The sequence below is a fragment of the Alnus glutinosa genome, chromosome 10, assembly GCF_958979055.1.
Source record: "Alnus glutinosa chromosome 10, dhAlnGlut1.1, whole genome shotgun sequence".
Lineage (NCBI taxonomy): Eukaryota > Viridiplantae > Streptophyta > Magnoliopsida > Fagales > Betulaceae > Alnus > Alnus glutinosa.
This window is the reverse complement of record NC_084895.1, coordinates 18108416-18123346: the sequence shown is the minus strand read 5'-3', so window position 1 is coordinate 18123346 and position 14931 is coordinate 18108416. Positions and strand designations below refer to the sequence as shown.

The 14931-nt window shown below is 37.5% G+C and overlaps 1 protein-coding gene across 3 annotated transcripts; it reads left to right on the top strand.

Moving 5' to 3' along the window:
- The first annotated feature begins 1706 nt into the window (after window positions 1-1706).
- Window positions 1707-13138, top strand: LOC133880597 (protein transport protein SEC16B homolog). Of its 3 annotated transcripts, none has more exons than XM_062319582.1 (14): window positions 1707-1852; window positions 2052-4541; window positions 4676-4996; window positions 5883-5999; window positions 6107-6229; window positions 6370-6537; window positions 8981-9106; window positions 9211-9345; window positions 9648-9775; window positions 9889-9997; window positions 10071-10379; window positions 11332-11475; window positions 11556-11857; window positions 12062-13138. In XM_062319582.1, the coding sequence occupies exons 2-14, from the start codon at window positions 2220-2222 to the stop codon at window positions 12597-12599; spliced, it is 4842 nt and encodes a 1613-aa protein (XP_062175566.1). In that variant the 5' UTR covers window positions 1707-1852; window positions 2052-2219; the 3' UTR covers window positions 12600-13138. The 3 variants fall into 3 exon arrangements, with proteins under 3 accessions (XP_062175566.1, XP_062175567.1, XP_062175565.1); XM_062319583.1 differs by having other exon boundaries at window positions 1960-4541; window positions 4679-4996; XM_062319581.1 differs by having other exon boundaries at window positions 1960-4541.
- The last annotated feature ends 1793 nt before the right edge of the window (window positions 13139-14931 follow it).

The following is a 14931-nucleotide window of genomic DNA, read 5'->3' as shown; positions in this document are numbered from 1 at the left end:
CGGTTGATCCCGAGCTACTACCACAGACAATATGGTGCTTTTTTGAAAACGCAGTATTTTAAAAGGCTAACATGCGATTTTAAAGACCAAACTGCAATTTTGCCAAACGCTTAACTGCATTTTTAAAAATCACTTTTTGAAAATCGCACATTTTAAAATCGTTATTTTAAAATCGCACTTTTTAAAATCGTAAACCTAAATAGACCCTAAGGTACTAAAGCCTCAGTCTTTGAGGTAAGAGAAGCTAACGATAGTCTTATATTTCATGATTTGTTCTTATATTAGAGTTATGTTTTGTATTTTTGTGTGTTGGGCTTAGATCACATGAAAATGAAAAAAAGATAGGTTCTATAAAGAAAAACCTAGACTGTACAGAAGTTTGAGACTTTAGAGTTTAGTTTTCGTTTTAAACCTAGATCAATGCATGACCATACAAGTTTTGTCTAATAAGACACCTTTAGGTCATTTAGAAAGGGGAAAAATGCAAAATGAAGAGGAAAGCTAGGATCTTTAAGACTTGGTGATAAAGTTGCGATCATTGAGGCTTTAATACTGTTGGATTGGGTAAAGATGGCACCTTTAGGGTTGTAGACTACTTAAGGGTCGAGTGAGAATGAAAAAATGAGAGCTTATGTGGAGGAAAAAAATCGAATATGTATTCTGTGCTGAAACTGTCCAAATGGTGTCAAAATCATTCTAAGGGTTTTCGTATGGTCCGAATGGTTTTATAGAAAAATGTAATAATTAGGGTTTTAAGTACAGATTATGACTTGAAACTTAGAACCTTGGCTAATGTTAGAATGTAATGCAGCGTAAGGAGCTAGGATCTTCACAAAGAGCTTGTGTTTCGAGATTAGCCCTCAAAGTAAGTAATCAACCATGAAAATACTTAAATCCTAAACTTTAATTTGCATGTTGTGGGTCCTACGTGCAATAACCTCCGTGTGTCCCCAGCCTAAGCAACATATTTAAGGCATATTATTTGTTGATCACCTTATTCATCCCCCTTCTTTAAAGCCTTGTCCATAACATGTGTCATTTTTTTGTTTGTGGAGACTGCAAAACTAATGTCCCTATACATCCATCGCCAAACACTTATCTTCCTTTTTAGTGGCTCTAGTCTAGTTGATTTCAATGCAACCTTCCTTTCTGTAGCAACCAATTCCCTTGCTGCCATCGGCTGCATGTGTTCTTAAGCATCCCAACCTTTGAACTGCTTTAAAAACCGTCAATTTCCAACGTCCTTTTCAAAGTATTGGATTGAATCAACTCTTTGGCCAATTTCAACTTTCTTATGTTTTATTATGACACTGTCTAGATTGTTATAGAGTCATTGTTGGGGTTCTCCATCCATCCCTTTGTGTATTTTGCTTCTCAATTGCTTTGAATGAAATTTTGTCTTACTTTTTTTTTTTTAAAAAAAAAAAAACATATATAATTCAACTGTAATCTTATTATTATCGATTTTTTTTTTAAATTTTTTTTATTGAGACTGTTATTTCGTAAAATAAATAAGTAAATAAAGAAAAGGAAAAAATCTTAATCTACTACCTGCCCAATTAAGACAAGACAAAGGTACACATTATTATACAAGAGTCAAGACCCCATTCACGTGCACCTAATAAAGTCTTAAACCGTTGGCACGTGGCCTGTATATAAAACCCAAAACACTGCAACTTCGTTGGGTCGTTGGAGCAGTGGTCTCTCTCTCTCTCTCTCTCTCTCTCTCTCTCTCTCTCTTTCTGAGTCGTTTCCCACCGGTGCCGAATCCGTGTTTTGTCTCAATTGCCCATTTCCTCTCTCTCTCTCTCTCTCTCTCTGAACTGTGATTCTCAGGCCCTTAATCTGACAGGTAAGTCAGTGTCTCTTCTCATCATTTGCAGTTAATCGCTAAGTCAAACGCTTTAATCTCAAGCGCTCACTTTTCGTTTTTTGTTTTCGTAAAATTTTGAATGCCAGAAAAGTCAAAATAGAGTTTCAGAGATTGTGTGAACCCTAGATCGTTTGTGGTGTAGTGGAAGAAACCTAATTTGTTGTTGTTTTTGGTTTAGATGGTCAGCGGTAAATGTTTTTGATGATTTTGGAGTGAGTACCAAGTAATTCTCAGTTCTAGTTTTGTCAATGCGTTTGTGATGAATTTCGTTTTGGAAGGATAGGGGGATTGGATTTGGTTTAATTTTGTTGTGGGGTTTATTGGAGGGGATTAGGGTTTGTTGTATATGGCGTCTCCTCCATTTGAGTTGGAGGATCAGACGGACGAGGATTTTTTTGATAGATTGGTTAATGATGAGATTGACTGTACTGGATCTGGGGCTAGTGCTGTGCAGAATGATTTTGTAGATGAGGCAAAAGCGCTATCTAATCTAAGCATTGCCGAAGTGGGTGCCACCGGAGTAGACTCTGGCGGCAATGTTGGTTTTGGGATTGATGGTGAAATGGGTCTGGATGATCTAGTTGTGTCTGCATCCTTAGATGCCAGTGAGGACACTATGGTTGGTAAAGAGAGTGATTCATTGACCCCTGGAAATGCAAATGAGTATAACAGTGTAATTGGCAAAGAGAGCATTTCATCACTACCTAGTAATACAAATGAGGTTAGTGAAGTGGGGATAGGAGAGGAAGGTGCATTGGATAGTACAGTGGGTAAGAATAGTGTGCCTTCAGGTATGGGCGTGAAAGTGGTTCAATGGAGTTCATTTGGCTCGGAGGTGGATGCTGGCGGTGGTGGATTTGATTCGTACTCAGATTTCTTTAGTGAATTGGGAGATGTCACTGGAGACCCATTTACGAGTGTGGCGAATATGGGCAAGTCGGGGACAGAATCTAATGTTGTGGATTTGGCGGCCTCGAGTTATGGGCAACATCAAGAAGGCCAAAACTATGGGGTGGGTACGGGGCAGCATGTAAAAGGTGAGGATTTGAGTAGTAGTCAATATTCGGAAAATCTTTATCCTGGTTGGAAGTATGATGTGAGCACTGGGCAATGGTATCAGTTGGAGGGTAATGATGCAAATGCAAACACAAACACAAACACTGATACTAATGCGAATGCAAATGCTCGTGCAATGAGTGATGAGGTTCTTTCAGACCATGCGAGTGTGGCGAATATGGGCAAGTCGGGGACAGAATCTAATATTGTGGATTTGGTGGCCTCGAGTTATGGGCAACATCAAGAAGGCCAAAACTATGGGGTGGGTTCAGGGAAGCATGTAAAAGGTGAGGATTTGAGTAGTAGTCATTATTCGGAAAATCTTTATCCTGGGTGGAAGTATGATGTGAGCACTGGGCAATGGTATCAGTTGGAGGGTAATGATGCAAATGCAAACACAAACACTGATACTAATGCGAATGCAAATGTAAATGCTCGTGCAATGAGTGATGAGGTTCTTTCAGACCATGCGAGTGTGGCGAATATGGGCAAGTCGGGGACAGAATCTAATGTTGTGGATTTGGCGGCCTCGAGTTACGGGCAACATCAAGAAGGCCAAAACTATGGGGTGGGTACGGGGCAGCATGTAAAAGGTGAGGATTTGAGTAGTAGTCATTATTCGGAAAATCTTTATCCCGGGTGGAAGTATGATGTGAGCACTGGGCAATGGTATCAGTTGGAGGGTAATGATGCAAATGCAAACGCAAACACTGATACTAATGCGAATGCAAATGCTTGTGCAATGAGTGATGGGGTTCTTTCAGACCATGCATTGGGTGCTTATTATCAGCAGCAAACAGCTCAGGCACAGTCTGTTGTTGGAACTGTGGCTGAGGGCTGTACAACTGGCAGTGTCTCTCACCAGAATCAGCAATCTCAAGGAACTATGCAATATCCAGCTCATATGGTGTTTGATCCTCAGTATCCTGGTTGGTACTATGACACAATCACTAATGAATGGAAATTGTTGGAATCTGATATTCCAATTTCAAATCAGTTAAAAAGTGTAGATAATAATCAGCAATATGTAAGCCAGAATGTTGAGAATCATGGGTCAACAAGTCTGGTTAGTCAAGAACATGCTGCAAACTGGGATGGTTCTGTGAGCAGTTACAATCAGCAAACTGTGAATATGTGGCAAACTCAGAATGTTGCCAAGAATGATGCAATTAGATTCAATGGAAATGAAAAATTAGGGAACCATTACACTTCCATTGGCCATTTCACTGATTCTGTGAATCATCAATCGCAGTTCAATTCAGTTGGATCAGTTGTTCAATATGAACAGTCAAATCAGAGTGTTGATGATAGCAATAAAGTTTTGGGGTTTCAAAGCTTTATTCCTAATGACAATTTTCCTCAGCATCAAAGTCAGTCCAAGAAGGAGCTAAATCAATTTGTGCATTTCTTACCTACTCACTTGGATAGTCAGAAACCAGTAACTTTTTCACAACAGCCGCTCCAGAGTGGGACTCAGTTCTCTTATGCACCCAGTGAGGAGAGGTCATCTGCAGGACGACCTCCACATGCTCTAGTTACTTTTGGATTTGGTGGAAAACTTATAGTCATGAAAGATAATAGTTCCTTTAGCACAAACTCCTATGGGAGCCAGGTCAGGCCTTATCTTCTGGTTTCAGTTTCTGATGTTTGTTTGTTTGTTTTCTTCTTCTCTCCTGCTATAGAAATACATAATTCATTGATTTGCTGTTGCTATAATCGATGTTAATGTTTTATTTTCATGTCAAGGAGTCGGTAGGAGGTACGATTAATGTTCTCAAATTGATGGAAGTTGTCATGGACCAAAATGATTCTTCAAGCTTTGGATGGGGTGTTTGTGATTATTTCCATGCATTGTGCCAGCAATCTTTTCCTGGTCCTTTGGTTGGCGGAAATGTTGGAAATAGAGAGTTAAACAAATGGATTGATGAAAAGATTGCTAACTTTGAATCTCCACACGCGGATTACAGGAAAGGCGAAGTTTTAAGATTGCTTTTTTCTTTGCTGAAAATAGCGTGTCAATATTATGGAAAACTTCGATCACCCTTTGGAACTGACCAAGCATTGATGGTAAGATTTACAATCTATTTTTCCTATTTAATTCCATTTATATGCAGCCTGTCTTGATGTCAGCTGGAAAAACTTAGCATAAGTTGTGAAAGAAGTTATCTTAATGAATCGGGCCATACAAGGGTATGTCAAGAATTTCTAAAATTATACGTCTCCATCCATTATGGTGATTGATCTAACTTTTTTTATAGCCTCATCCAAGATGATGGATTTTTTCTGTAGAATAGGAAGGGAGCCATTCAAATTTTATAGGATCATAAAATGGCATTTCATACTTATTTATTTATCTGGAATAGATTCCACTATGTTTGATGTGGTGTATTCGGAGAAAAAGAAATGTCCGAAGCTTTAAAGGAAGTGAGAGGACAATCTATACCCTCTCCCAAAAGATGTTTGCCAATGATTGTTTTCGTATGTTTGCCAATGATTGTCACCTATGTCGATTAGCTTTTCTGATTTTCTTGTTCGTTTTTCTTTTTCTAGTTAGGTGTTTCCTTTTGTATACTTCCAGTGTACTAAGGGGCGCCTTACGCTTTCAATAAATTTATTTATTTATTAAAAAAAAAAGTTTTCATGACTTTCTTAATTTCTTTTCTTTTTTTCGGCTAGGTACTTCTTTTGTATATTTCTTGTGTACTTTGGTGTGCCTTTTGGTTTTTAATGAATTTCGTTACTTATCAAAAAAAAAAAAAAAAAAAAAAAAAAAAAACTTTTAAAATAAAGCATATTTCTTTCAACCTTTATTTCTTAGTAATTAGATGATACATATATGATAGAGTGTAAGTTGGAGCCCTTTCTTTTTCTCTTCAAGAAATCAATTTCAACTGTTTCTCATGGATTTGATTTGTGGCGGTTGTTTTTCTCTGGGTCTTTAAAATTAAATTAGGAAAGTGATTGCCCTGAGTCGGCTGTTGCTAAGCTCTTTGCTTCTGTCAAAAGAAAAAGCGAGTATGGTGCACTTGCATTCTGCTTGCAGAACTTGCCTTCTGAAGAACAGATTCAGGTATCCATATTTTGTTTCCCTGTTTTTTCCTTTTCTCCTTTTTTTTATAGGTGATGTCTTTTTGGACATAGAACTATATTAATGGGTTTTAAATTGATCTGCCCTAGGCTACTGCTATTGAGGTACAGAGTCTTCTTGTCTCTGGTAGGAAGAAAGAGGCTTTGCAATGTGCACAGGAAGGTCAATTGTGGGGTCCAGCACTTGTTCTTGCATCTCAGCTTGGTGATCAGGTTTTTGCCATCATATTTTAGCTTTTTTCACCTGTCTCTTCCACCTGTTGAGAATCATTGATGGAAGATACAATTTATCAGAAGTGTGCATGTTGTACTTTATGCTGACAATTGCTTTTTCCATTTTGGAATGCTGGCAGTTTTATGGTGATACTGTGAAGAAAATGGCACTTAACCAATTCATAGCAGGATCGCCATTGCGGACTTTGTGCCTGCTTGCTGCTGGGCAGCCTGCTGATGTGTTTTCTAGTGCCACTACTGGTAGCAGCTTACCTGGTTCTGTGGATGCGTATCAGCAGGCTGCCAAGGTGATATAGTAACTCAATTATGATAAGTATAATTGCATTTTTGCCCGTCATAAGGGTCTTTTCGTTTTTCATTTGATAGTCATAAAAGTTTTGTTGCTTGGAATGTTGTGCCTGGTGCAGGATAGTAGCTGTAGTGGGTTCTCTTACCCAATCCAATACATGATTTTTAGGAATTCAACACTTTAGTTTTCGTTTCTTGATGAGATATTGGTTGGGATTCGATTTAAAGGGGTTTAGGGTTAGTTGGGGATAAGGGAGGCTTTTGAGGTGGTGAAATACATGAATAGGGATAAGTCTCCGGGTCTACATGGTTTTTCCTGGCGTTCTTCCAATTTTGTTGGTATGTTATCAGAGTAGATGTCATGGAAGTCTTTCTTGAAATCCATCAGCGTGTTAAGATTGAAAAATTTTGAATGCTACTTTCATTACTCTTATTCCTAAGAAAGTGGGGGCTGTTGAGGTCAAAGGCTTTCGTCCTATCGGTTTGGTGAGTGGTGTCTACAAAATTATTGCGAAGGTCTTAGCAAATGGATTGAAAGTTGTGTTGGAGAATATCATTTTTAAGACTTAAAATGCTATTATTAGAGGTCGTTAGATCTTAGATTTTGTTCTCATCATGAATGAATGTCTAAATACCTTAACCCCTTCCTAGCGTGTAATTGTTAATTTTGTACTTACAAAAAAATTGAATGTCTAGATAGCCGTCTCAAATCAGGCGAGGCAGGATTTTTGTGTAAATTGGACTTAGAGGAGGCTTATGACCACGCTAATTGGGATTTTCTGTTATAGATGTTAAGGAGAGATGGTTTTGGGGAGAAATGCGGAGGTGAATTGTGCACTGCATATCCACAGTTCGGTTCTCTGTTATGATTAATGGTAAACCCAATGGTTTTTTTAATAGTTCTTGTGGTCAGAGACAGGTCGACCCTCTCTCCCCCATTTTTTTTGTGATTGTTATGGAAGCTTTAAATCGAATGATGTTAGTTGCTGTGAATGGAGGCTTTAACTTTGGTTTTTGGTGGGGGCTAGGAATGATGATTCTTTATCTGTTTCTCATCTCCTTTTTGCTGATGATACTCATTTTTTGTGGGACTACTCTAGATTATTTTCATTATCTGAGATGTGTTCTTTGTTGTGAAGCTGCTTCAAGGGTGAAGATTAACTTGGCTGAATATGTGAATTCATTCATGTGGGTATTGTGCCGAATGTGAGTGGGGCTGGCTCGTATTTTGGGTTTTAGGGTTTCGTCTTTGCCCATGAAATATTTGGGCCTCCCTTTGGGGGCTCCTTTGAAGGCTAAATTTATGTGGGATATAATCATTGAGAAAATGGAGGGAAATTTATCTGGGTGGAAAAGACTACTTATCTAAGAGTGGTAGACTAACGATGATTAATAGCATGCTTTCCAACCTTCCTATCTATTTCTTTTCCTCTTCCCCATCCTAGTTGGTGTTGCTAATCGGTTAGAAAAATTGTACAAGGATTTCTTGGTCAACTTCAGCTAACTAAGCAAGGTCCCTAGATAGCTCTCCATCATCTGAAACATCCATATCTTGAGCAATAGAGCTAGCTTTACCTTGCCACTTATAGCTTGATCTCCTTTTTCTTTTCTGTTTTTTCTCTTTAATATATTCAGTACTTATTAGAAAAAAAGTTCACTTTGGCTTCATGCTCTTTGTGCAAAACACTCCACTGGAAACAGAACTGCATTAGGAAAAAAAAAAGAGGAAAAGTTATATCATATACAGTGACAAGAGGCAATTAAATAGCCACAATTTGTGGAGAATGAAGAAGCAAGCTGCAGGAATGAGTATCCTATGGTCAATTTCTTCTCATTGATCTAGAACAGTAGGTCATGATGTGATCATATCAGTTAATTCTAAATTATGACTGCTCAACTATAATATTACATAGATATTGAGGCTGAAGTCTTGGGTAGTGGAACAAAACAGCAGACGGGGTGCTGATGGATGCGAGACCCTTGGATCCATTGCTTGACTTTTCCATCTGTTCTTAGCAGTAGGTAGGACAAATAGTTAAAGCTACTGTTTTGTTGGGGAAGGATTCTGAATGTAAGGATGGGATTCCTAGCATCCTCTGTGACATTTTTTTTATCATTAGAAATAAGGCAAGTAAGCTCAATCTGGATCTGATTTGTTTTTTTTCGGCAATGGATTTACTCAATATATTGCTTAGCTAGAGGAAAGAGAATGAAATTATGTTGCTTCAAATGGATGTTAAACATATGATATCCTGTGCTTTAGCCACAAGTAGTGCTGATAATATCTAATACTCAAATTGATTTCGTTTTCTAATATTTTTTTCCCAACCCTAAGAGTACGATGAAAACAAAATTCTACTAGTTATAATTATATGTTTTTAAGATTCCTTCAACATATTTTTGTCTCGGCTAGTTTAATTATCATATGTTGTGTATTCACAGATTGGGGCTAACTGCATGCTAGATGAATGGGAAGAGAATCTAGCAATCATAACTGCAAACAGAACGAAAGATGATGGGCTTGTGATCATTCATCTTGGAGATTGCCTATGGAAGGAGCACGGGGAGGTTTGTTGCATGTGGTTTCTTTGTATATTGAGCCTTTTCTGTTTGCGTTTCTCCGAAGATCTTTTTGTTCGCCATCTCATCCTGACTGTTAAGCTATTGTACAGATCACTGCTGCACACATATGCTATTTAGTAGCAGAAGCCAACTTTGAAACATATTCAGATGGTGCAAGACTTTGTCTTATTGGTGCAAATCATTGGAAATTCCCACGTACATATGCTAGTCCTGAGGCTATTCAGGTGTTCTACATTACCCTTTGTCACATATATCTATTCTAAACTAGGAATTTTCAATGCTAATGCAGGATTTGATTATATACAAATGCATGATTTCGACTCTTCCTGGCAACTTGTATTCAGCTTTTTATGTTTTGAATTTCAGTCTTTTCACCCAGAAGCATATTTGGTAGCTTGTAGAATATGTTGTGGATCATGGTCATTATTACCCAGTTGTTTGGAAATTAGTTTTGTATTCACAGATTTTTCTGTCACCCACTTTTCTGAATAACGTAAATGACTGAGCTTTCTGAATATTTGCACAGAGGACAGAATTATATGAGTACTCAAAGGTGCTCGGTAATTCTCAATTTCTCCTCCTACCTTTTCAGCCATATAAGCTTATATATGCCTACATGCTTGCTGAAGTTGGAAAAGTTACGGATGCTCTGAAGTATGTATGATTGCTTTTAGTTTGAACACTGGTATTTTTGTCTTCTAAACAAATAAATAACTATGGTTTCTGCAAATTCACTTTTGGACGTTTCACATAATATGTTGGCTTAGGTACTGCCAAGCGATTTTGAAGTCTCTAAAGACTGGTAGAGCACCAGAAGTGGATATGTGGAGACAGTTAGTATCTTCTCTTGAGGAGCGAATTAGAACCCATCAGCAGGTATCTCTCCTACATTTATTCTCTTCATCAATTAAGCCAGACGTTTGACTTATTGTGAAGATATTATTTCCAGGGTGGTTATGGCACAAATTTGGCTCCAACCAAACTGGTTGGTAAATTGCTTACCTTCTTTGATAGTACTGCCCATCGTGTTGTTGGGGGCCTACCTCCACCTGCACCTTCAACTTCGAATAACAGTGCTCAACATAATGAACATGCTTATCAACCAGGAGCCCCAAAAGTATCTAACAGTCAATCAACAATGGCAGTGTCTTCATTAATGCCTTCAGTTTCGATGGAACCCATAAGTGAATGGACTGGTGAGAACAAAATGCCTAACAGAAGCATCTCGGAGCCTGTCTTTGGGAGCGCACCTACAAAGGTAAAAATGTTATGTTTCTTGCCAGCTACTGTTCTCTTTTCTGTCAATTATGTAATCTCTAGGGACCAGAGCATCCCCCAATCTTGTATACAAGAGTAAAAATTCCATGTCATAATTGGGTAGGGTGGCTCCATATGGGGGTCTAAATTTCGAGTGGCATATATATGTGTGTATAGATATATATACACAATAAGGGATTTGAAAAAGTTTTTTACCTGCTTTCTCGTGTTTATTTATTTATTTTAATTAATTTATTTATTTTTTTGGGGTGGGGGGAAGGGAACGTAGGAAAAGTTCTTAAATCAAGTTGATTCCATAATCGAGGGAGACGGACCTCTTTTTTTTTTTTATAAGTAAAGTATATTCAAAAGGCGCAAAGGGGCGCAACCCATAGTACACAAGACGTATGCATGAAGCCCCTAATTCAAAGAAAAAAGAGAGCACCTATCTATAAATTCAAAATAAGAACACTCATGCATAAACTGAAATTTCTCTCTCCACATAAACAACGTTTGTAGCATCATTCTCTTCAAATGCATCAAATCAGTCTCACAATCTTCAAAACAGCGTGCATTTCGTTCCCTCCATGCACACCACATCAAACACAATGAAGCCATGCGCCAAATCGGTATCAATGTCCGATTACCCTTTTGCCCCCTCCAACTCCCCAACATATCTTTCACCGACCGCTGCATTACCCACTCCACCCCAAACATTTGCAGTATCGTCCTCCACAATTTTGTAGCCACTATACAATGCAGAAACAAATGGTCAATGGACTCTCCAGAAATCTTACACATAAAACACCACTCCATCACAATAATGTTTTTCTTTCGTAAATTATCCGAAGTTAAGATTTTCCCTATAGTTGCCGTCCACACAAAGAAAGTCATTCTCGGGGGGACCTTCACTTTCCAAATACCTTTTACTCTATTGTTTTGTGTTCAATTAGGCTGATTCGTCCAAGGAAACAAACTCCTCTGGTACGCAACAAAAGGCATTGGCATCAGGTGGGTCATCTCGCTTTGGTCGTTTTGGCTCACAGCTATTCCAAAAGACGGTGGGATTGGTCTTAAGATCCCGACCAGACCGACAGGTATATGAAGCAACTTCCTCCTTGAAGATCATTTTTACTTACTCTACCTGACTATTTATATCTGCAATATTATTCTGAAGGCAAGATTGGGTGAGAAGAATAGATTCTATTATGATGAAAAGCTGAAGCGATGGGTTGAGGAAGGTGCTGAACCTCCTCCAGTTGAGGAGGCAGTGTTACCACCTCCCCCAACAACTGCAGCCTTTCAGAATGGAATGGAAGATTACAACATGAAAGATGCACAAAAAACCGGAGTTTTTCACTCATATGATGGGCGAGAAACTAAAAGCCCATTCTCTTCTGAACGGAGTTCTGGGATCCCACCCATTCCACCCAGTTCAAACCAGTTCTCTGCACGGGGCCGGGTGGGCGTTCACTCAAGGTATAGCCTGTGGGAAACTTCTCTGCTTGGTCTCTCTCTCCATTTGTTTCTGTGTTTGTGTTTGCATGTTTCAGTGTTAGGACATGAAAGTTTTTCTCCCCCTTCAACATGATTATAATAGAGTAACCACTAAGAAATATATTTGGTTAGCTTTTTTCACGATCTTTCCGAGTATGTATGTAAAACTGACTGCAATTTCTTCAGGTATGTTGACACATTCAACAAGGGTGGTGGGAGCCCATCAAACTTGTTCCCATCACCTGCTATTGCAGCTGTTAAACCTGGGGGTGGTTCCAACCCCACTTTTTTTATCCCCTCTCCAGTTTTTGCTGTTGAACAGACAGTTGAAAAACCAGGAGAAAGCATTCGAGAGACTACTGTGAGCAATGACAGTCCCCCTTCTTCATATAAGGATTATTCATTCTCTTCGCAAAGAACGTCGACTTCATCATCAACGAGTCTACAGCGATTTCCTAGTGTTGATAATATCGTACAAAGGAGAACAGGACCAATGGCTAATGACAATAGCTTCTTAGTTCCCCCTCCGTCCCGGCGTGCAGCATCATGGAGTGGAAGCCTTAGTGATGCAAGTAATCCTTCAATGATGAATGCAACAAGACCTCTAGGAGAAGAAGTGCACAGGGTGTCGCCATCTTTGTATAGGCCTCATGATCCTTCATCAATGATGCTCCCATCAAATCGTAGTAGTTCTGGGGATGATCTTCATGAAGTTGAACTTTGAGGTTTAGTGATAGTTGTAACTAAAGCATGTCAAAGAGATCACTAGTCAACTCATCTTGCTGTAAGGCTTGGAGATGGAGGATGACAGTTACGGGGAATTCAGATTTTCGGTGAAATCCCTTCTCTACATTGGACAATGTTATACATCTTAGATCAACATATATGGTGTTAAATGCTCCTGCTGGTGCCCCCTCCCCCTTCGCCATTGTTGATGTATTTGAGACCGAGAAATAGTACACAAACTCCCTCTTTCACACTTTCAATTGCTTGCTCTCTAATGTGGCAGTTGCCAAGCCAGCTTCCCACTACAAGGTTTTTTAATATTATATGCTTATTCTCTTTCTGTAATTATTACTTTAGGGAGTAAGCACTTGAAAGTGTAAAAGAGAATTTGTGTAGCATCTCTTTGAGACCAGATGTCATGAGGAGAAAGACAGAAGAGGGTATGGAAGATAGCATCCCTTCTTTCTATTGTCAAGGCTAAAAATGCTTACCAAAAATTTGCCAGAAAAATCAGAAAAGAAAAAGAAAGTTGTATCCTTTTGCTTAGGCTTGGTTATTATCGAAAGTTGTCAAAGCACAATGAAATAGTAGAATGGTAGGAAACTTTAGAATTGGAAATGGAAGTTAAACTGTTCATATCTAACGTCTTATCAAAGCTGGGCCGGCTACTGCTTTTGAGGGACATAATGCTTTAACTTTATTTTCCTCTTTAGATCTGTCCTTGTTTTACACATCATTATAGTGATATTTATTACAAATCTACACTCTTTGAATACTCCCTTTACTTCTCAAATATTGGAAATTTTCACTAGCACGAGTTTCAAAAATAAATTATAAAACTCTTCTCAAAACTTAAAGTATCTCTAACAAAATAGGCTGAGTAATAGTTAAATTTGACTATTACTCTCTCCCTAGCATAATAGACAAGTTATAATTTTTCTGAATTCATTCTCTCTCTCCAGCATAATAGACAAGATATAGTTTTTTCTTGAAGAATGAATTCATTGTTCCCACTATAAACAATAATTTATTATTTTTTGCACTAGAAATAAAGAGAAACTATTTTACGGTTAAAATTTTGTTTTATTAAATCTAAGTCATTTAAAATTTTTAAATGACGTGGCAATATATATATCATTATGGTATAAAATGTAATAGGAACCATAAAATAGATTTTCTTCTTTTGATATAATTAACAAAAGAAATGTTACATATACTTTCAAGTGCTTACTCCTTCATGTGGCAGTAAAAATCATCATTTATATATCATATACAGATTAACATGTCCAAAATGTAACTGTTATTTTCATTGCCACATTATAAAATAAGTAATTGAAAGTAAGCATGTGATAGTATATGTAGCATATCTTAATTAAGAACCTTGGTGCGCAGGTCATAAGCTAGACCTACTCATCATTGGCTATTCATTGCTATTGGCCAAAACTCTCTAAAAAAGCCTTCTTCTTCTATGCCACGATTAGTATAAACCATCATAAGTTTCACTAATGTTCTAATGAAGCGAGGTCAGGCTATGACTCTTATCTCTTGTGCCATGCAGTTTAAAGGGTTTAAATCCACATTCGTACTATAGTCACAATAGAAAAAATAAAATAAATGTTCAATATCAAGGGGAAATTTGGTTATTTTTTATATTTAATTTTATTGACAAAGTTTGTCCAGGATTACATTATGATTGAAGAATTAAAGAGGCCATAGAAATTTGGAGGAAATAAAGAATACTTCATTTAAAGTGCCAAACAATTTGTTATTGAAGTTCTTTTGATGATTGTTTTATAAAACCAATATTGCCATAATTAGCAAAACGAAGCGCTTCGCATCATGTAATATAGTAATGTTTTCCCTTCTATCATCCGTTTTGAGGGTATGGCCGTATGGGTTGATAATGTGTTTTGAGATTTTTTTATTTTTTATTTTATTTTTGATTGAAAAAGTGTTTTGATGTAATGTAAAAGTGAAAATTATTTTTTGGTTATGGATGCATTCATGCATTTGGTGGATGACCATTTAATTTTATTTTTTGGAATTCTACACATTTATATCATCTTTTAGAATTCTTAAAACATTCATGTAATACATTGATATAGCCTTTTGATTCATGTATTATCCTTTTATATTCCTTAACCTCCCATTAAGATTCTATGTCTATAAAATGGAGTATTGAGTAGTATGTAAAACACACAATAATAGAGAAGAATCATACATAGTTTTTTAAGAACTAGTTTCACCTATTGCAATCTTTTTATCTTGTCTTGTTATTTTCTTTGATTTTACAACATTTGTGGTTTAAAGAGTGTTTTGTGTTGTTTATT

What these genes read in the sequence shown, in the direction of transcription:
- LOC133880597 (XM_062319582.1), top strand. Translation starts at nt 2,220, where the DNA reads ATGGCGTCTCCTCCATTTGAGTTGGAGGATCAGACGGACGAGGATTTT. An exon ending in AAAGTTACGGATGCTCTGAA is followed by an intron (nt 9,776 to 9,888) that starts GTATGTATGATT and finishes ATGTTGGCTTAG; the next exon opens with GTACTGCCAAGCGATTTTGA. An exon ending in GATCCCGACCAGACCGACAG is followed by an intron (nt 11,476 to 11,555) that starts GTATATGAAGCA and finishes ATTATTCTGAAG; the next exon opens with GCAAGATTGGGTGAGAAGAA.